Source organism: Podarcis vaucheri (genome assembly GCF_965113315.1).
Source record: "Podarcis vaucheri genome assembly, chromosome: 7".
Taxonomy (NCBI): Eukaryota; Metazoa; Chordata; class Lepidosauria; order Squamata; family Lacertidae; genus Podarcis; species Podarcis vaucheri.
In genome coordinates, this window is record NC_138765.1 from 77,241,354 (window position 1) to 77,263,767 (window position 22,414).

At 49.8% G+C, this 22,414-nt stretch overlaps 1 protein-coding gene across 13 annotated transcripts in view; it reads right to left on the reverse strand.

Moving 5' to 3' along the window:
- SAMD11 (sterile alpha motif domain containing 11) overlaps positions 1-22,414 on the reverse strand; it is a 321,250-nt gene that overhangs the window by 29,736 nt on the left and 269,100 nt on the right. For all 13 annotated transcript variants that reach the window (XM_082229928.1, XM_082229931.1, XM_082229922.1 and 10 more), the window contains 2 exons: positions 17,051-17,221; positions 6,060-6,207 (listed from right to left, as the gene is read on the reverse strand). In XM_082229928.1, the coding sequence (XP_082086054.1) occupies positions 6,060-6,207; positions 17,051-17,221 (319 nt within the window). The remainder of the gene's footprint in view (positions 1-6,059; positions 6,208-17,050; positions 17,222-22,414) is intronic.

The following is a 22,414-nucleotide window of genomic DNA, read 5'->3' on the forward strand; positions in this document are numbered from 1 at the left end:
TTGCTCAATTTATACTGTTCTGTTCCATGTGGAACTGTTGTACATCTCTTCTGAACTTCAATGATTTAATCTGTTCTCATAGTTGCAGATTCTATTGTTGTAAGATGCCCTGGGATTTTGCGGTGAGGGGGCAGGTAAGAAACCTTATAAATAAATACTAAATAAATAATGGACACATCCCCACGCCCCGATATAAAACCAAAGGTCAGCTTGACTACACTTAATGTAATTCCAAAGGAAGTGGGTCAGAGTGATACTGGTGCTCTGGCTAGGATTATTCTTCACTCCCCTCTTCTGTGCAAGGCAGAATCTTGACTCTTCTCCTGTGTGAACTTTTTGGCTCCAGACTCTATTTACAGCAGAGCCTGTTTTTTCTGTCTCTTTGAGGGCACATTGATTGGCTGTGACTCTGGTGCTTGGTGTGATTGCCAGCAAGATAAGAGGGAGGGGAGCTGTTGCCATGGGGCTGGAGAAAGTTATGCTGTGGTTTGTTGCTGTTGTGGGTTCCCCCCTCCCTTCCCTCCCTGGCTGCACAGGTTTTGGAAGAATTAAAAGGACACAGACTGAACAAATTCAGCAAGAGAACATAGGGCTGTGAATGGGATGTTGCGAGTCTAGGAAAGTAGCTGGCACAAAGTAGCTTTCTTGAGAATATCACCTGTCATTAAACGGGGGTCGGGGTGGGGGGACCCATAAGTTTCTAGTCCTTATGGCTGAAAAAATAAGTCTTGAAAAGTGTATGGCCTGAAATTCCAGAAGTCAAGGGGCAGGGGGTAGCTGCATCAGACTTTCCCAGGTTCCCAGGCAGGCCTTTTCTCCTTAATCCTATAATTGCCCTAAAATGAATGACTTATGGAAAAGTACCAAGACCTGCAAAATAAAACATGTAGAGAGCATTTATGCAAATCTCTTCCGTTTGCATTATATATACAGGGACACAGAATGCAGCTTCTTAGACAGAATTTCTGATTCCCTCCCTCATTTTAGCCGACACAATTATCTGTGTGTGTGCGCGCGTGTGTGTGTCAAAGTCAGACCATAGCAATACAGCACTACCTTTAGGATGTGGTGGAGAGTTTTAGTGTGACAGGTCCACCACTGGTGTAGTAATTTGTATGATCACAAAACCAAGGGGGCATTCATCCATCAATACAGGGCAAATGGGTAGGGTTTTGGTACACACCCAATGACATGTGACAAACTAGCATTGAGAAAACAAATCAGCATTTGTAATGATTCTGTGTGTACACACACACACACACACACACACACACACACCCTAGCCAGCGGCTGGTGTGCAAAGGTATTAGGCGATTTTAACTGCATGTTGCTAAATTTGATATGTCCTTTAAGAGGAGACAAATGGTTCGTGAGGCTTTAAAAGTATTGACTTTTCTTTAACAATAAGCGCTAATGGCCTTCAAATAATCAATACTTTAAGTCATTACGGGGTTACACATTATACCGTTAAAACCCGGTGTATTGCATTTTTTAACCCTCTCTCCTCTTCCCCAATCACAAGCTCCCGGCAGGCTTAAGAGTTACCTTTTAACAAAGAGGAAAAGAGGGCAGTTGGAGAGGGCTAAATTCTAGGATGTGCTTGCAGGCAGGCAGGCAAGAAGGGTAAAGAGCCACTGCGAGGCTGCACCCTGCTGCTCAAAAATTGGCTGCCAGTTTGTTTCTGGGACTATGTTAGCGTTTGAAGTCTTTTATGACTGAGGCCCCAAATATTTGAAAGATCACACAGGCCTCTTGGTGGTTACGCTGACCTCAGAAGCTCAGGGGTTGTAGTGGCTTGGGAGAGGTTGTTCTCTGTGGTAGCCCTAAGCTGTGGAATCCCCTCTGCAGAGAGGTGCGTTTGGCACCTTCTTGCACCTTCATTAAATTGTTTCCAGTGTGTGTACATGCACCTCTTTACCCTGGCCTCTCACACCTGTGGTACCTGTTTTCAGGACCCACCCTACTCCTGCGACTGTTATTTGTTTTAACTGCATTTAATTCTGAATTGTTGTAACAAGGATGGGTGCAATGGGGCTGAGACTGTGCTCCCCACTTTACTGGGATAGGATGGGGCACTTCTAACAGGCCTGAACCAGAAGCAGCCTTATGCAGAGTCAGACCACTGTACCATCCAGCTCAGTACTGTCTGCACTGGCTGGCAGAAGCTTTCTGGGGTGTCAGGCAGGGGACGTTCCTAGCCCTACCTGAACATGCTGGGGACCAAACCTCGGAACTGTCTGCATATACCTTGGGTTAAGTATTTTATTCGTTCCGGAGGTCCGTTCTTAACCTGAAACTGTTCTTAACCTAAAGCACCACTTTAGCTAATGGGGCCTCCAGCTGCCGCCGCGCCGCCGGAGCACGATTTCTGTTCTCATCCTGAAGCAAAGTTCTTAACCCGAGGTACTATTTCTGGGTTAGCAGAGTCTGTAACCTGAAGCATATGTAACCTGAAGCATATGTAACCCGAGGTACCACTGTACTGCAGATGGCTCCAAAGCCCTTCCGCATTTGTTTTGCATTTGTTTAGAAAGCCAGCACCCAGTTCAGTCTCTGTCGCTATATTCAGATTCCAGGTTGACAAGAGCTGTGAAAGGATGGTCTTTGATAAGAACAGAGAGTTGCAGACTAAAGGGGCCTGGTAGCTGCAGGTGCCGTAAGCTGGGCTGGCTGAATGGTGCAATTCAAGAGGAGTGAAGGGCAGCTTCCTGTGGTTATTAGGAGTATTCAATACCCAGCTGCAGTTGCATCCAACTAAGTCCTACTCTGAGCAGACCCACTAAAATAAATGTGACTAACTTGAGTTCCTCAGAGTGAAGGCAGCTCTTTGTACCTGTGCTTGACTGCCGTACTCCCCGCCCCCCTTCTCCAGCCCTAGCATGGGGGGGGGGAGAGTATCCTGGTTACCCCCTCTTTTCCGCAGTGCCACCTTCGTAAAAGGAGCCCGAGTCACTGCCAGGCCTCTTCTTCCCTCCCTCCTCCCTCTCTGCCTCCAGCTAATGGCTGAATTCTTCAGTGGCTAATTATTCTTGCCGCTGCTGCATCCGTGAACTGACCTAATCCCTGCGGGTTCTCGACAGGAAGCTGAAATGGAATTTTAGCACCATGCCAAGACGCTTCCATTCCACCCCCCCACTTTCTGTGCCCCCCCATCACGACATGCATTATTGCCTGACTCCCGGGAAAGGCAGAGACCATAAATCTACCTGCAGTTTTGTTCCAAGCCAGAGTCTTGGGGGACGGGCCTTGCCCCTCCCAATCTCCCTACTCTGTCTGCCCCCCCCCCCCGTCATCCAACACTGCTACTCCCCCCCCCCAATTCTCTGCCTACCTGCAGTTTCAAACACCCACGCCCTTTGGGGGAGTCCAGGCATACACAAAAGGAGCTTTGATTGACCTTGTTGACTAAAAAAAAAAAAAAGGACCCTGCCAAAAGGCGGGGCGGGAGGAGGAGGAAAAATTAACCCTTTAAACATCTCAATTCAGTGGCTGCATACACACCATAAAGTTAAAGCACATCCCCCACCCCCCCAAAAGAACAATGGGAACTGTATTTTGCTTCTCACAGAGCTACCATTCTCAGCCGTGTTAGCAAACTACAGTTCCTATGATTGGGGGGGGGGGGCAGGGGCAAAGTGTTTTATAGCTAGGGCATATATACTATGTCTCCAATGGGCCTCCCTACTGCCCCCAAATCAAAGCCTTGAAGCAAGTTATTTGGCCACACAGAACACTTCTGAAAGGAGCGAATAATGGTATCTGATGTTAGCCGCCCTGAGCCCAACTTCGGCTGGGGAGGGCGGGATATAAATAAAAGTTCATTATTTATTATTATCATTAAAACAACACCAGTGTCTGGTTTGAAGGCTGTAGCAGCAGCATCAGTAATTATTATTATTATTATTATTATTATTATTATTATTATTATTATTATTATTATTTCAACCATGCCCATCTGGCTAGGTTTCCCCAGCCACTCTGGGCGGCTTTCAACAGAACATTAAATACATTAAAAACTTCCATAAACAGCTAAAGGTAGCAGGCTTGCTGAAGAACAGGGGTCTGCAAGGTTTACCTTGCCTGGGCCGGTTCACCCCGGCAGAGATCCCTCCGTGGGCCGGATCACTGTGCGCCCCCGCGATTTCCGGCATTGGTGTCTGCGCAGACGTGATTTCTGGCACCGCAAAAGCGAATCCCCGTGCCACGCTGTTTAGTGCAGCATGCGGAGACATGCCGAGCAGGCGGCTCGGTTCGGGGGCAGCTTGTGGGCCGGTTAAACGACCCCCGTGGGACACTTGTGGCCCATGGGCTTTAGGTTGCCTACCCCTGCTGAAGAAGGTAAGCAGGCCTGGGGCTGGTCAACACCTGGATGAAAAGCTGTTTAGGAAACACATCTGCCCCCTCCAGTATCAAGAATACTGGGGTAGATGGACCCATGCTCTGATTGTGTCCATCTCCTACGCTCCTTTGTCATAAGGGAGGACAAAGAGGCAGAGCATCTGCTTTGCATGCAGAAAGTCTCAGGTTGAAACCCCAGCACCTCCAGGTAGGACTCGGAGAGACCCTTGCCTGAAAACTGAGAGATCTGCTGTCAGTCAGTGTTGGCATTACTTAGCTGACTCAACATAAGGTAGCTCTCTATTTTCCTATGCCTTAAGGGCCGTAGATCAGTGGCAGAGCATCAGCTTTGCACAAAGAAGGTCCCAGGTATAAATCCTGGTCTCTCCAGGCAGGTCTGGGAACGTTACTTTGCTGCAACCCTGGAGAACCACTGCCAGTCAGTGTTGATGCTACTGAGACGCAGTTCCCTATCTTCCTAAATGCAGTTCAGCTCTTGGGTTTGGAGGGAGGGGGGAATATGCACACGTGAAAACAAAATACCGTCCGGATTCTGGAAGCAAAGCAAACAACCGGAACTGAAATAGCCCACCTGTGATGGACAAGAGGGCCCATTTCAGATGCATCTTGCATTCTGCCCCCCCCCCCGGCTCCACCAAAGTGATCTTTCAGCCAGTCATCTGGCTGATTTCCAGCCCACACAGAGCTGGTGAGGTTTCCTTGCTGAGATGCAGAGCTGAAACCAGTCCCTACATCCACGTTCCTGACAGATCTGTCTCCAGCATGTTTTGCCTGGCTTTGGGGGTGGTTGTGGGGCAGGTCAAGCAAAGTACACCCCCCCCCTGTGCTCTCTCCCTTTCCCCCTCCCTCCCTCTCTCTCAGAGGCCTGCTCATTTTCAGTCAAGCTACACCAAGCACACCCCGGGGCACACAGGAAGAAGCAGCCATCCAAAAGCCTTTGCCTGCCCAGATCCACCCAGAGCACCTGCTGCGTGTATGCAGACAGCCCCAGGGTTCAACCTGCTGTGGCATCACCAAGTAAGGCTGCGAATGTCCCTGGAAAGCCTCTGCCAGTCAGTGCTGGTAATACTGAGACAGGGGGCCTTTCCCAGCACTATCTGGAGATGCCAGTGACTGAACCTGCGGCGTCCTGCATGCAAAACAGGTGTGAAGCTATGGTCTTCTTATCCTTTGGCTTCAGGATTCAAACCACACTTAGGCCAAGTTAGACAGAAAACCCCGAGAAATTCCACGGCAAGGAAGCATCCAGTGACCCTCAAAGGGCCTCTGCCCTCATGGCTGTATCTCCAACTTCCAGCACTTTCCAAGAGCAGCAAGCATTTGCTAGAGGAGAGATCAGCTTGGTTGCTCCCCCCCCCCAACTTTGTGTTGTGCCAAATTACTCTTGATCGCTGTGGGCCACTGCCTAGGAACCTTTTTCTCTTTTTTTGTCAACCAGAGTGGGGTAAACATGCTTAAAACAAACAAATGAGCAAACTGGGTCCTAGTCCGCTGTCAAGATTCACACCAGCCCTCGATTTCGATTCTGATCTACCACCAGTGATCCATACCCTGCATGTGCTACTTACACCCTCAAGTAGTTCAAGGAACCCCCACCTGCCAGCATGCCCACAAATTTCAGCTGGGTGGGCATGTGCCAGAAAAGGAAGTGGGTAGATGGGTGGGGAAGAGACACAGGCCCCATAAAGGTTGCAATCTACCTCTCGGTGAAGTGTGAATCCCGGTGCTGAGGGAGCCCCTGCTTCCTCCGCTGGCTGGATGAGTTGCTGGCAGAAGGGAGATGCGCTTCCATGGTGCTGGGGTTGCGCACTGCGGCGGCTGCCACTTCTTGTCGTGCCCGGAGGAGATCTGTGGAGGGAAAAGGAGAAAACCCTAAGTAAGCTGGTGTGCTAGATGGGGGCCCCAACTGTGGCCGGATGTGAACTAGCTTCACTGCTTCCTGGCATGTGATGAAGAGTCTCTGAACATACGCAAAGTATTTTCTGTCTGCATGGGAGGCTGCCTTTCACCTAGCCAAGACCATTGGTACATCTAGCTTAGTTTTGTCTGCACGGATTGGCAGCAGTTCTCCGTGGGTTTTGGATCAGTCTAGTCTGGATATCTATTACATGGCAGTTATAGATTTGCTTGATCATTTGCACGTCTAAGTAGTGCAAATAAAGATAAACCATAAGGGGAAATAGCTCCTTCGACCAAACATAGATCTTAAAATGCCTGCTGGAGTAAGGAAATCTTTCTAACGCGCCTGTGGTTGAGCCAGGAGGGTGCCTGCCTAATCTCAGTCAGGAAGAAGTTCCACGGGCTTCGGCCTGTCGCACTGAGATGCAGAGGACTGAACCTGGTGCCCTTCTGCATGCAAAGCAGATGCTCCAACGCTGAGTTTTATGGCTCTTTGCCACACAATTAGGCTGCCTTCAAATCCGGAAGCAGGGACAAGCGCCTGCAGAGCAGATAGGGAGCAGTTGCCAGGCCAGCTTTGAGCCCCAGCACCTATTGCAACTGGCTCTCCTCCCCACCACCCATTTGACAACTGTTGTTGGGTCCCCCGTCCACCCGCAGCATTCACTTTGCCACCAAACAAGCTGTTTCTGCATTCATGGAAAACAACCTCCCACCCCACCCAAAAGCGCCTCGTGTGCTTGGACTGCCTCTCAAATTTTGTTCTTTTCCTCCCCTCTTCCTTCCTGGCACGATAGGGGAGGGCGGGGGGGGGAGCCCTGCAAATCTCTAACATCTGCAGCTGCTGAGAGATTAAACAGAAGGTGATGGAGGCTGAAGAAAAAAGGAAGAAAATAGAAAAGAACACAGCCATCGCCCCCAGCCCCGGGGAAGGGAGCCAGTACCCTAAAGCCTCCACCTTCCATCCCAGATCATGAAAAGCATCCGTCATGGAGTGCTGCAAGGCAGCTAGAAGATGCCCCAAGGCACAGCCCAGCCACCCACACCACCGCCCATGCTACTCCCGACCTAGCCTGCTTTATGCAAAAACAATTAAATCCTCTGATCCTCTCACTTCCATTTCCAACCTTGCAAAGATAGGGGACCCTTGCAGAAATTCTTGCACCATCCTCTCCCCAGCTCCCTATGGCTCTTTCTTGGCCAGTTCTCCATTCTACACCCTTCTGTCTCCCTGGTTGCTGCGACCCCCTCCCCTCCCCCACAAGAAACTCTGCGTCTCCAGTGCTCTCTTTCAAGAGCCCTAATGGGAATCAGGCTCCTTCAGAGCGTTAAAGGGGATTAGCTCTTAAGAGAGAATTAGTGGACAACAGTGAAGAGAATCCTTCCCGTCAACACTCAGGTGCAGGGAGAGAAGCAGGGGTGGGGGAATCTCCAGCCAGAGCAATCCAGCTGTTGTCTACTGGCTGAAATAGGAGCACTCAAAAGTTCCCTGCCTAAACGGGGGCCTTTAAAACCAGAGAGCAAACTGTGCAACTAAACTAAACCAAACCCAGGATGAGGGTGTCTGTGCTTGGCAGAGAAAATAACAAGTCACTCTGTTGCTCTGGAGAGGGTCCTGTCTGCACTCCCCCCCCCCAAAAAAAAAGCCATCCAACCATTGCTAAGCTTCTCAGAGCAAGACGTTTGGACACTGCAGGGCTCCTGGCCCCCAGTTAGTGGTGCATGGAAGCTGGATAGGTGGAAAGAAGGCATCAACTAACTAATCCATCAGTGTTTTCTTATACAACCACAGACTCGTTAAAGAATCAATCAGTTGTTCAATAATAATTTTTTTTTATTGGGCATTCATGATGATTTGCTCTCGCTATGTCATTGGGGCATTTACATGTGCCCCCTGCTTTTTATGCTTTGCATCTACAGATGTTTTGGGGAAGACACACTACTTTATTCCAATCAGGGCATGTCCCGTAACGTCTTGCAAAAATCCTTTTCAGGGCTCAAACGCTCCTGTTTGATTTCATGTCCTGCTTTTGTTGCGCCATGGAGTGAGAACACCCACCCAGATGGGAATAATGCATCCACATTGGGGGAAAGCCTAATTAATCAGAGCAACATGCAGTATAAATCCATCACTAATTTACTATTATCACGTTAATGATATGTTGCAAAACACAACTGTGATAACCCTGCTCCAGGTTGCAGGCAACTCCCTTTTATGGAGAGTAGCCCTATTGAAATTAGCAGGCCCAAATTACTTGTGTACATTACTTTCAATGGTCTAAGAATGTAAGAAGAGCCTTGCAGGATCAGGCCAATGGCCCATTCTAGTCCAGCCTCCTGTACTCACAGTGGCCAACCAGATGCCCGTGGGAAACTCTCAAGCAAGACCTGAATGCAAGAGCCCTCTCCCATCCTGTGGTTTCCAGCAACTGGTATTCAGAAATTATGACCTCTACTTTGAGGGTCTACTAACATGGGATGCAACCCCTGTCTGGAGTAAGCCACCAAAGAAAAAGATTCTGCTGAGCTTTGCAGGAAGACTGCGATCCTCGTTCTACACTGGGAAGATGGGCTGGAGCTAGAACAGTTGTTTTGACAACACAGGTCCTACAACCCAAACGTGCGTTTCATCAGGGGTTTTCCTGCTAGACCATAAAGTTGAGAGCCATTGTTGAGAGACTGATGCTCATGCTGTGAGGTCCACCCGGTTGGCTTCTTGCATCAAGTGAGCATGGTAGGAAATGTCCAACCTGGAGGGACAGGACACCTGCTTTCCCCCCTGGGGTTTTTCCCTTTACACCTGGATGGGCACTCAAGCACTCAGACCCAAGTGGAGTCGCCTTCTGGGACACATCCACTTATTTTTTAAAACTGTAATCTTTTAAAAAGCAGTAAGCCTTAAGTTTGGCATCGCGGCTAAGGGAGACCAAGCGCTAATTCAGGAAGTCAACAGAGTCACAGTTAACTTATGGAACACTCTGCCACAAGGTGCAGCAATGGCCGCCAGCCAGGATGGCTTTAAAAGGGGAAACTAGCCCAGATCACAGCCATTGGCAATGAGGGATAAATCAAACGTTCACATTCAAGAGACAGGAGGTCACTGAATACCAATGGAGAAGGGCTATGGCTTAAATTCCAGAGCAGCCACTCATGCAGAGACACGGCAGGCAGCCTCCTTTCTGTTTCCCCAGCTCCCAGGAGCCTTTAGTCCAGGGCTGGAGAACCTGTAGCTCTCCATATATTGTCGGGACTCTCAGCTCCCATCATCCCTGACCACTGCTCATGCCGGCTGGGGCTGATAAGCGCTGGGGAGTCCAACAACATCTCTAGGGCAACAAGTTTCCCCACTCCACTTTTCTTTCAGCCTCTGCAATTGGGGGACAGGGCTGGGTTGATACCACCACCGTCCTCCCTGTGCTACAAAGATTCCCAAGACAGTGGTATGTGAAACAAGCCTGAACACACTTGAGGCCGTGCATAAATGCCAAGCACGGTCATTTCTCACCCATGCTGCCTCAATGCCAGGATCCCCCAGGTCTCAAGTGATGGAGGTTTGGCTCAGTGGAGGCTGGTCCATTAGAGGAAATGGGGCACCAGCCACCATTAGGTTCAAGTGTTTGTGGAGCTAAAAGGCAACCGTCTCCAAGGCAACTCCACCTATGCAGGAAGCAGCCTATTGGTTCTCCTTCCCTTTCTCCAGCCTGGCAGGGTTATAAAAGCTTCCAGGGTCAGACTTGGGCCTTTGCCCAGGCCACAGACAACCAAGCTCTGAACCTTTCTGTCTGCTTGCCTCGACTGGCCGGCACCTACCTCCTTGCTTGTCTTGCAGACTTGCGCTCCTGGCTCAACCACTTTCCTACAGCCGGACACCACCTCAGCCACCAAGACTTCCTTTCAAGTCCTTCTCGGCTGCTCTCTCCCCTCCTGCGCGCCCTCTGAGCAGAGGATGCATCCGGAGCGGCTGGTAATAACTCACCCATCTGCTGGGGTTTCTCTCTCTTCACTCCTCGCCCCCCCAATGCAACAGCTTGCCTTTGCTTGCTCTAGTAGCTCAGCCTGGCTGGGATTTATTTATATCTCAGCGGCCCTGGCCGTCTATATATCGCTCTGGCCACGCTAAGTCTGCCTTGACCAACGTCCGTCTGCACCATCCCTGGAGCTCGGCTTCCGAGCTGCAAGGCTCTTTGGGCGGGGAAAGGGAGAAAGAGGAGAGGAGAGAGAGACAGGAAAAGGAGGTGGTGGTTTGGCATCTGCTAGCGGGACTGGAAGAAGCATCTGCCTTGGGTGGCTCTTGCGGCTCAGTCTCTCTGAATATGCAGGGAATTCCAGGCATGAAGACAGTGTGTGTGTGTGTGTGTGTGTGTGTGTGAGAGAGAGAGAGAGAGAGAGAGAGAGAGAGAGAGAGAGAGAGAAGGATTGGGGTGAATCACAGACATAGGCCTGATAAAATATGCATGTGTGTGGTAAGCCCAAGCTTTGCAGGTAGATTTTTAACAGGGACAAATGAACCCTGGGAACTATTCATTTGCACCTCACGGACCTACCACACTCAGTGCCCTTAACAAACTACAGTTCCCAGGATTCTCTGGGGAGGAATCCACATGCTTTAAATGTATAGCATGCGCACAGACTAGCTCAGCGCTAGAAGCATGAGCTCTGCATTCAAGGGGTCCTGGTTTGAGCCTCTGTATCTCGAGGGACGCGGGTGGCGCTGTGGGCTAAAGCCTCAACGCCTAGGGCTTGCCGATCGAAAGGTCGGCGGTTCGAATCCCCGCGGCGGGGTGCGCTCCCGCTGCTCGGTCCCAGCGCCTGCCCACCTAGCAGTTCGAAAGCACCCCCGGGGGCAAGTAGATAAATAGGTACCGCTTACCAGCGGGAAGGTAAACGGCGTTCCGTGTGCGGCTCTGGCTCGCCAGAGCAGCGTTGTCACGCTGGCCACGTGACCCGGAAGTGTCTCCGGACAGCGCTGGCCCCCGGCCAATAGATGTGAGATGGGCGCACAAACCCCAGAGTCTGTCAAGACTGGCCCGTTCGGGCAGGGGTACCTTTACCTTTACCTTTATCTCGAGGTAGGGCAATAAAATACTCCCCCCCAGCCCAAAACATCAAAGAATGTATAAGCAGGACTATGGACTTTTTTCTTTTAAAAATCAAAAAAATTGCACCCAACAAATTAGTAGCTTTGGACAAGCCATGTGTTTGCACCTACTCTCGATTTCCCTGTCAGTAAAAGTGGAAAGAAAATGGTCACACCTGGAGATGATGAGAGGGAGGGAGGGAGGGAGGGAGGGTTGTCACGTCCCGCCTCCACTGTTTTTCAGCACCCTCCTCCAGCCCTCAGGAATTGTAGTCTAGCCATACCCAATCACCCAGGATGCTGGCAGGTGCTGATGGGAGTTGGAGTCCAACCACGTCTGGACTGATTAAGGCTATCCTACACAATTCCAACTGCTGTTTTTCATTGAAAAATCTTCAGCCAAAGAACCTAAGATTAAAACCTAAGACTTAAAATAGCAGTCTGTCTTGATCAGAGCACAGATCCATATAGTGCAGCGTCCCCAGAGAAGAGGCCACCACGAAGCTCCCAAAGTTGGACAGGAAAGCAATACCATCCAAAGGTCGTGTGCCTCTAGACATGCAGGTTTCCACAAAAGAGGGTCTCTCCAAGAGCAGGTTCACTAATCTTGGTATGAAATCTTGCCTGAACCACTGAAATCTTTGTTCCTCCCCCTGAAATAGTACTCCTAGTCATGCTTTGCACATACTCTGCACCCCACCACGTGCACACACACACACACAATTTATTATACACAGTGATAATTTCTACTAGCTGCCAATTAGCTCCCAGGTTAAGTTCAAGGTGTGCATGCATGGGACACAGGTGGCACTGAGGTCTAAACCACTGAGCCTCTTGGGCTTGCTGATCAGAAGATCAGCGGTTTGAATCCCTGCAACGGAGTGAGCTCCCATTGCTCTGTCCCAGCTCCTGCCATTCAAAAGCATACCAGTGCAAGTAGATAAACAGGTACCGCTGTGGCGGGAAGGTAAATGGCATTTCTGTGCGCTCTGGTTTCCATCATGGTGTTCTGTTGTGCCAGAAGTGGTTTAGTCATGCTGGCCATATGATCCGGAAAGCTGTCTGTGGACAAACATCAGCTCCCTTAGCCTGAAAGTGAGATGAGCGCCACAACCCCATAGTTACCTTTGAGTGGATTTAACCATCCAGGGGTCCTTTACCTTTTACCTTACTGGTATGCAAAGCCCTATAAAGCTTGGGATTAGGATACCTGAAAGAGCTTCTCACTCCTTATATACCCAACCCATTACGAGGTACCATCTTATCAGGAGGTTCGTTCCATATGATGTAGGAATCGGGTGTTCAGAGGGGCAGAACCGACACTTTAGAAATCCCTCCCAGAAAACAGACAGACAGACAGACTTGGGTGCACATTGAAGGATCATCCTTTCTCAACAAGCCTCTGAAAGAGGAGATCTTTATCCCAATCTGTAAACGTACTGGATTTGTAATTGTTTTTATATACAAAATTGTTCTTTAATTGTTTGTATAGATGGAATTGTTTTTACATATGGAAGCGTTTTTACATATGGAAATGATTTTTGCTATTTTTGGTTTTGTTCTTTTTACTGCTTTGAGGTATTTTATGGGAAGTGATTCGAAATGGAATTGAATAAAAACAAACAAACAAACAGTTCCTACATTTGTATCCATGTTCAGCCGAGGCCACGAAGCTGAGGTAGCTAAGCCTCTCTCCCCTTCCCTCCTTTTCTAAAGCAGGAGCAGTAATCCTTCCACAGCCAGGTAATTAGCAATCACTAATTGGCGGCAGTTTGTACCAAGAACTTTGGAGGAAGCAGACAATGCTTTATTTATCACCACCATTTGATGCCTTTATCCCCAGGATGCCAGAATGGGTTTGCAAGGCAAGGAGACAAGGAGAGTTCGTGGGATCCTCCCTCCGAGTAACACTGGAGAAGTCCTGTTCTCATCAGCTCCCCTGGCTGAGCCCAGAGGTGAGCGATCATGTAAGAGTCACCTTTTCTGAGCATCTCATGAAGGACTCGAGAACGTGCAAGTGGGGGGACAAGCAGTTGCCTGCCCACTCACAGCTTGGGCTTGCAGAGAGCCTGTGTGTGGTTTAGTCGTTAGGATGTTGGGTTAGTGCCTGGGAGACCAGTGTTCAAATTCCCACTCAGGCATGAACCTCAGACTGGGTGACACTGCTCCAGCCACCCCACTTACCTACCTAGCTAGCAAAAAGGGTTGTTGAGAGGATAAAAATGGGGAGGAGAGGGAAAAGCCCATCTAGATTTGCATCCAGTTCTCACAGTGGCCAGCCAGGTGCCCCAATGCGAAGCCCTGGACTTGAGTGAAACAGCAGTGCTGGCAGCCATTGGTAGCCTTATTCTCCCCCTATCAGTGGATCCGAGAGCAGAAACCTCACTTAGGAGATTCAGGGCACACACACAGCTCTGGACTCCAGTAACACCTCGGTGCTGGTCTTGAATTCCTAGAACTGGCTGCATGAGGTAGACGCCTAATGGAAGAGCTGGCCCAGTTTGGAAGAGGCATTCTGTCCTGGTGTATAAAAGAAGGATGGATGCCTGTTTGATGGTAGAGACTGCAACCTGTCTTTAAAAGCACTTGCATTAAAAACTGTCTTTAAAAAACCCCACCCCTGCTGCCTGGTTCATAGGTAGCACCTTTTTAAGCAGATCATGGTTGCAATCCTATACCCTCTTACCTGGGATTCAACGGGGCTTATGTCTGAGTAAATCTGCATGCACGGTATCTCATTATACATTCAAAAACACCACCACAGAGCTGTCTCCAGCTAAGTCCTACACAGTGCAGCTTACTGAAATTATAATGCACTTAAGCCAGTCATGCCCATCAACCTCTGTGGGTCTACTCTAAATAGGGCTAGCATCGAATACCACCCACAATTACTTAATTATTAATCATACTAATAATACTGAAAAGCATTTCACAATGTTCCATGTTAAATCACATTCCTGCCTCCCCTCCATACCACATTTAAGTTATATATTTTATATTTGTGTGTGTGTTCGTGTGTGCGCGCGCACACACACAAACACACACACAAAATGGGTCTACTCTGAGTAGGACTAGCTTTGGATACAACCCCCGATTACACTATTAAATATTGCAAACCTAATATATACAACACACAAACACAGATTCTCTGAATGATTTTTAAAATGAGGGTTCCTCCCACCCCGCCCTGAAAGAAAAAGAGAACATCAAGCCCCACCAGATCTCACACGCTGAAAAGCCCAGAGAATTTTCTCCAGCCAGTGACTGCACACCTCCAATGTTTATAAATTAATTATCTGAAAAAGGCCGGCCGTGCTTTATTGCAGTGGGGGCTGCAATTTAGAAGCCTGATGCGCTGCCAATTCCAAGAGCGGCATTGATCCCGAATGACCGCAACTATCCACCCAAACCCTCCTCCGCTCCCGCCTCCTCCCTCCCCTCCTTCTCTCTTCCAGCAACAGCCCTGCCTCCCCCTAACCCACCGCCTGCCCGCGCAGACATGCAGAGGATGTGTTATTTACAACGCTACACTCTCTTGACGGTTTGGAAATCAAGAGTGATTGACACACGGATGCTACAGGGGACGGCAGTTCCAGGCGCGGGAGAAATGGAGAATGTGAGGATTGATGCAGATGGAGAACGGCATGTGCAAGTGGGGGGGAGGGGGAGGAAGGAAGAGAGGAGAGGAAAGGAGAGACAAGCAATTAAAGAAAAAGAAAAAAATGGCTCCTAAATTATTAAAGGTTAGTTGGTGCCACTGGGTGTGCCCACAGATAATCAGTGCTTTGTGCTGGCAGGAATAAAATTTATACTTGCTCTCACTGAGCTTATTTCTCCCAGGGAGCTTCTGCTATTCCAGGGTGAGAGATGGAAGGGAGTCCATCCCCTTAGCCATCCAGTTCTGCCCCGGAGTCAGCCTTCTGAATAGTTGCTTGCCTGGTTGCCAATGCAAGTCGAGAACGCAGGTACAAGAGCAAGCCTTTTGCAGGCTACTGGTTTTGGTGGACTCAATAATTATGCAATTTATGTAATTAGTTTCGTAAAAATTGTAAACAGCGATATAAATAATGTCCTTTTGGGCAGAAGGCAAACTGCAGTTGAACGGAAGCAGCACTGCAAGCGGCATGGCGGAATGCAAGGCAATGCCTTCTCTGGCCCCTACCTACAAGGCAGGTGTGGGAAACCCTTTATTAGTCCAACTCTCATCTGCCCAAGACTCCCATCTGCCCATCCCATCATGGTTGATGTAAACTGCAATCCAGCAACATCTGGAGGCACAGAAGTCCCCCATCCCTGCATTAAAGGCAGAATTCCAGGGAGAATGATCTGTCAAACGGAGGATCCACCATAAGGAGACCATTTCCTTCCTTGCAACGCCTCTATCCCACCCCTGATCTCCCTATCTCATGACCTGGGTTGAGTTAAAGGGGCTGGATGCCTCTCCCAGCTGTTTCTGATCCAGCAAAACACCAGGTGAGAAACTGCTGTTTCAAAAGAACCCAGCTAACATCATCCAGATGCAAAGGCAAATAACTTTAAAGTCCCAATGCTGAGTTAAAATCACCGCCTGTTGTTGCCCCAGGACTTGGGTATATGATCACAGAAAGCTACCCTCTACTGAGTCAGAGAACAGGGTCCATCTAGCTCAGAATTGTCTGCACCTGGGGTGAAGAACCTCAGGCCCAAATGTGCCTCCCCCAAGCCTCTCTTGCCAGCCATCACCAGCATGCTTTGCACTGTTTTTGCCTGGCTGGAATGAGCCCTTTAACACTGACATGCCTCTCACACTTGCCTGAATGGAGGATGAACTAGTGGATGAACTGTGTGCAGAAAATGAGTCTGCTGCACAAAGGTAAAAATCTGCATGCATTGCTCCGCCCACTTTTCCCTCTGCTCCCCACCCCACCAACACTGGCATGTGGCACCTGGGGAGGCTGCTAAAAAAAAAAAGGAAGTGAGGCCTTGGGCTGAAAATTGTTTCCCACCTCTAGAGAAGGTGGGGATTGAATTTGGTTAGCGAAGCAATTGCTCTACCAGTGACCCACGGTCCTTCCCTTAAGACACAGGAATGAAGTTGCCTTATACTCAGTCACACCGCTGATCCGTCCAGCTCAGTGTGTTGTTTATACTGAGAATCTGTTTTACATGCAGAAGGTCCCAGGTTCAACCCCTGGCTGGGAATGTCGCTTGCCTGAAACCCTAGCAGGTGTCAGCAGACTTTTTTAGCAGGGGGCCAGTCCACTGTCCCTCAGACCTTGTGGGGGACCGGACTATATTTTGGAAAAAAAAAATATGAACGAATTCCTATGCCCCACAAATAACCCAGAGATGCATTTTAAATAAAAGGACACATTCTACTCATGCAAAAACACGCTGATTCATGGGCCAGATTTAGAAGGCGATTGGGCTGGATCCAGGCCCCGGGCCTTAGTTTACCTACCCATGCCCTAGAGAGCTGCTGCTGGCTAGTAGAGACAGCACTGAGCTAAATGGTGCAATGGTCTGGTTCAACGTAAGGCTGCTTCCTACGTCCCGCTGTGACTGATGTGCACTGCCTGGGGAAACTCAAGTGGTTGTGGGAAAACTGCCCTTAGGGGGCCATTCCCAGTGTTCCCTTTCGGGGGGCTCCATGATAAGCTTCCCAAGGGGTGGTGGAAGTGGCTCAAAGCTCCAGGCAGGCACTCTCACGATAAGACAACGAAAGGGGGTCCTCACCACTATGGCTAGGGACCGCCATGCTGTTGGCCAACTGGTAGAGGCGCTGCTGCTGTTGCTGCTGCTCCTCGAAGGTGCCGTGTTCATTGAGGGCGGACATCATCCTCCTGTAGTGCTCCTCGGGGGTCATCTGAGTCACGGCGCCCTCCAACAAGGGAGTGTGTGAATTTTCTGAGGGGAGAAAAGATGAAACATGAAGAGGGTGTGTATTTATTCATTTGCTGCGTTTCTATCTCACCTTTTCCTCCAAGGAGCTCAGGGCGGTGGACTTGGTTCTCCCCACTCCTCATTTAATCTGACTAAACATTAGGAAGAACTTTCTGATGGTAACAGCTGTTCAACTGCGGAACGGACTACCTTCAAACAGAGGTTGGATGGCCATCTGCAGAGGGTTTGATTAGATGACCCTTGTGGGTCCCTTCCAACTCTAAAATTCTGTGCAGTTCCCTCATTGCGAGAAGCAAAGCTACAGGGAACCAGGCAGAGGGCCTTCTTGGTAGTGGCGCCCGCCCTGTGGAACGCCCTTCTAGCAGATGTCAAAGCGATAAACAACTACCTGACATTCAGAAGACATCTGAAGGCAGCCCTGTTCAGGGAAGTTTTTAACGTGTGATATTTTACTGTATTTCTGTTTTCTATGGAAGCCGCCCAGAGTAGCTGGGGAGGCCCAGCCAGATGGGCGGGGTATAAATAATAAATTATTATTATTATTATTACTATTATTATTACTATTATTATTACTATTATTATTACTATTATTATTACTATTATTATTATTATTATTATTATTATTAAAATGGCACTGAAAACAGGGATCACGTATAATTGCCCCAATAACCATCATGAATCACCATGAATGGCCAAGGAAAAGGACTTCTGGAGGGACCCATAGATAAAAATCAGCCCATCTGTGGCTCCCAACCATTTCTGCCACCCGTTCCCCCACCTCACCCCTGAATCAGCAAAGGTGCCTCCGGGGTCTTGCTGCAGCAAGATTAAAAAACCAGGCCTGGAGACGTTTGTTTACTGTAAGCAAAGCTCAACAGTAATTACCATTTTCTTGTTTTGGCAGCTTCCCTCCCAACACTGTTTTATCTCTGATCATCCCTACGGGCTGAAGCTTTTCATTACTCCAGAGGAACTCCCAACATCAGTGGTAACATTGCGGTGCGGGGGGTGGGGGAGAGCAAAGGCAGAATGTGAATTGGGGAGGGTGACCCCCCCCCAAATGCATGGGTGTGCATGTTGCAGAGCTCCCATCAGAATAGTTGGCGCGGTTAATTGAATCAGATAACGATCTATTAAGGGAACTGCTTTGATTGTGCCTTGGGCCCTGTATCCATGTGCTTGTGACGGGCACCAAGGCAGCTGGCTTCTGAAAGCAGAGCCTTCCTGGTCCAGGAGGTGATGACCAGGCAGATGCAGAGAAAACATTCTTGCTTGTTTTCTAAAAAATGCATCAAGTCTAAAAAAAAACCCCAACCCCCCAAACCAAAGTGAGTGTGAACATCCTGGTGGACAGCTTTTGACGAACTCTTCCAAAGGGCACCACATCCTTTGCTGAGGAGGGTGGGTGGGTGGTGCCATTCATTCATTTCCTAACATTTTATACTCTGCCTTTCTAGGAAGTATTTAACAGAGCTGGCATACGGTTGGAGTAAAAGTCACCACTGTCACAACCCTGCCTTCTTCTGATGCAAGGCTAGGTGACCTATGGCTCTCTGCACGCTGCTGGAATTCACAGCCCATCACCCCTGATCACTTGGTCATGTTGGCTGGGGCTGATGAAGTCCAAAAACATCTGGAGGAAGCAAGGTTGGGAGAGGAGACAAAGCCAATACACTGGGTTCTCTGTCTTCATTGGCCAGTGCCCCTTGCCTCACTGCCAGACTCCAGTGCTTCTCTCTCAGAAGGGTTTGGCTGCATACATGCCATACGTTTAAAGCACATGGCTTCCAACCCCTGCCCCAAAGAATCCTGCAAACCGTAGTTAACCCCCTTACAGAGCTGCAACCCCCAGCATGCTGAACAAACTATAGTTCGCAGCATTCTTTGAAGAAAGATGTGTGCTTTAAATGTATGGTGCAGACCCAGTCTAATTCCTACCCTCCCATCAGGTCAGGACACTTTGAAAAGTTGTAAAAGGAATTCTGTATCTTTACGAAGTGCACCTCCACCAAGGGGCCCACTCCATAAACCAGAGGTGCCTGGCTTCTCATGCACCAGGATGAGAAATCTCTGCCTTGACTTGACGCACATAGCATTAGGAGCTCAGGGAATGATGTCAATGAAAAATGCTATTGCCACGTCATCGCCATCATTTAAATGTGTATCCCACCTTTCTCCCCAAAAGGAGCCCAGAGTGGCAAATGTACAAATGATAAAATAAATAAAACATCTTAAAGACAATTCCAACAGAGGTGTAGTCAGGAGGGGGTGTGAAATGTACAAAAGGCTTGTTGGAAGAAAGGAAGGTCTGCAGGAGTTGAAAAGACCACAGAAAAATGGTGCCTGTCTAATAATTAACAGGAGGGAATTCCAAGGGGCAGGTGCCTCCACACTAAAAGCCCGATTCCAGCGCTGTGTGGAATGGAACTCCTAAGAACTGCAGGAGGCCCTCATCTGCAGACCGTGGTGATCAACTGGGTATAGAAGGGGTGAGACAACCCTTCAGATATCCTGGTCCCAAGCTCTAGAAGGGCTTTATGCACCAGCACTGTGAACTTAAGACTTCAATCTGCACCTGGCACTAAAAGCCATGAAGACCTGTTGACTCTGGAGAGGAACGAGGAGGGGTGGCCAAGAAGGGAAGCGCACAAAGGGAGCTTTGCCCATGGTGGAGCAGGTGGTCTACACCCCAGGGAAGGAAGGGGGAGCAGCCGCAGCTTTGGAATTCCCCTTCTTTCTATTCCTGCCGCCGCCATCCGCCGCCGCTCCCTGCTGCTGAATGACAAGGCCTCCCACGCTTGCCCGCCCACTTGGCTCCCTGGAGAGAAAGCTCAGAAATGCACCAACTGTCTCAACTCTGCTGTTCCCCCACCACCACTCAGAGCCAAAGCTTGGCGGGGAGGGGAGGAAGCCAGGATTTTGGGAGGGGAAAATCAAGGGAGGTTTGGATTGTGTTGTTGCTTTCGGCTGGAGAAAAAGACGCGGTGGGTGCAGAGGAGGAATCTGTCCCAGAGAAGATTTCAGGTGCAAGGCGGAGAGAGAGGCAAAGTGCAGAGAAAGGCAGGGGTAGGTGCATAGGCGCCGACTCCATGGGGCTTGAGGGGGCTTGAGCCCCCTCAAAAAAAATTTTGGGGGGGCTCAGCCCCCCCAATAATCTCGGGCGCCCTTGCCGCCGTCCCCCGCCTCCTCCCCACCTGCTCCCTCCCCAGCCAGCCAGCCAGCCGCGCGCCCTAGCTGGAGAGCCCCGGCCGTCCCCCGCGAGAACAGGGGAATCCCCGGGGGCGGGGGCTTCTGCCTCTAGCCCCAGGTTTCCCGCATATCAGCTGTTCCGGAGCTGATTAATAGGCAGCAGCACGCTCTCCCCTATTCGCTCACGAGGGGGCGGCGCCACTTTATTTGCATATTCATGAGCTTATTTGCATATTCATGAGCTTATTTACATTTCACGAGCTTTCCCGGGCCCCCCCAATATTTTTTATAAGTCCGCGTCCCTGGGTAGGTGGGTGGGGGAGTTAGGATGCGATGTGTGGAAAGAACCCAAGGGAGATTTCTTCCCGCTCTGCCACCCATCTCAGCCCTGCGGCTCTGCTGTCTTGCTCTGGTCTTTAGCGCTGGCGGGATAAAGCCAGGCGCTTGATCCCATCAAATCTCCAGACGTCTCCAGGTGTGACATCAGGACTCCGGCTGAGCCACTCAGAGGGCGCAACTGAGACGGCAGCAGCTGCCCTGGCCTTCTGCTCCGCCTGGCGCATAGATGCCGCTCAGAGGCGCCCGTCCCCTGGCATTCCAGCTCACGTGACAACTGTGTGTGAACTCTGCCAGCACCTTTAACTGGCGCTTCAACCCCCACAATGTGAGAACACTGTGAGAGCGGGATGCTGGATTAGGTGGGTCTTCAGCCTGATCCAGCTGCTGGACTGTTAATTTCACTCCTATAAGTGCCTCCACTATCTAAGAGTCTACTGAAGATTTATACAGAAGTAGCTTATTCCCTAGGGATGCGGGTGGCGCTGTGGGTTAAACCACAGAGCCTAGGACTTGCCGATCAGAAGGTCAGCGGTTCGAATCCCCGTGACAGGGTGAGCTCCTGTTACTCGGTCCCTGCTCCTGCCAACCTAGCAGTTCGAAAGCACGTCAAAGTGCAAGTAGATAAATAGGTACCGCTCTGGTGGGAAGGTAAACGGCCTTTCCGTGCGCTGCTCTGGTTCGCCAGAAGCGGCTTAGTCATGCTGGCCACATGACCCGGAAGCTGTACGCCAGCTCCCTCGGCCAATAAAGCGAGATGAGCGCCGCAACTCCAGAGTTGGTCATGACTGGACCTAATGGTCAGGGGTCCCTTTACCTTTTAGCTTATTCCTTAAAATGGACCACACAGTGCTTAAACAATGGAACCAACTACCAGCTAGATATGGTGAATGCCACCAACTTGGATCAATGGCTATAATGCACAATGGCTGTGTTCACTCTCAGAGGAAGTATGCTCCTCAGCCCCCTGTCCATTCGTCAGCCCCGAACCTAAAAAGTTTTCACATATGGGAGAAGAAGGAATGGGAGACCTTACTGGCTACCTGAAGTGAACCAAAACAGAAAGGCAACCTGGATTCAGGAACAGAACTTTGGATTGTTGTGAACAACTGCTTAAGGAGAAAGCAGGTTGCTAGTCCTATCGTCAGAAGGCTTCAGCTGCTCTTGCTTGGCAATCCTGCAGCGACCTGCCTACCTGTGCCCCCTGCCCCCACCACAGCATCCAATCTGATGCCCTACTACCAAGACCCACAAATCCCAGTTTGCACCTGGCACAGAAATTGAGAATTAGAGCAGTGTGAACATTCCTGTCTACTGGATCACGCAGGAAGTGAGAGAACTCTCCTTGACATTGCAATTCCCCTCCCCCACTAATGCTTACATTAGCCTAGCTCAAAATTCCTCCAATGTGTTGAAGCTTCTCCTGCATTTATTTTTGCTTAAAGAAAGAGTAGTGGAATCTGGGGAGTTGATCTCCACACCTCTGTGTCAGAAGTGAGGATTTTATTGGCGGGAGACAAAGAGGAGAGAGTCAGGAGTCTTCTCCTGGGGCGGACACTTCCTCCACGACCTGCCAGTGTGGCTCCTGTTCCCGGCCTCTGATACGCTCCAATTTCCATAATAGAGGCAAGAACGTTCTGCTCAGTTTGACAGCAGGCACACCTGGATGGC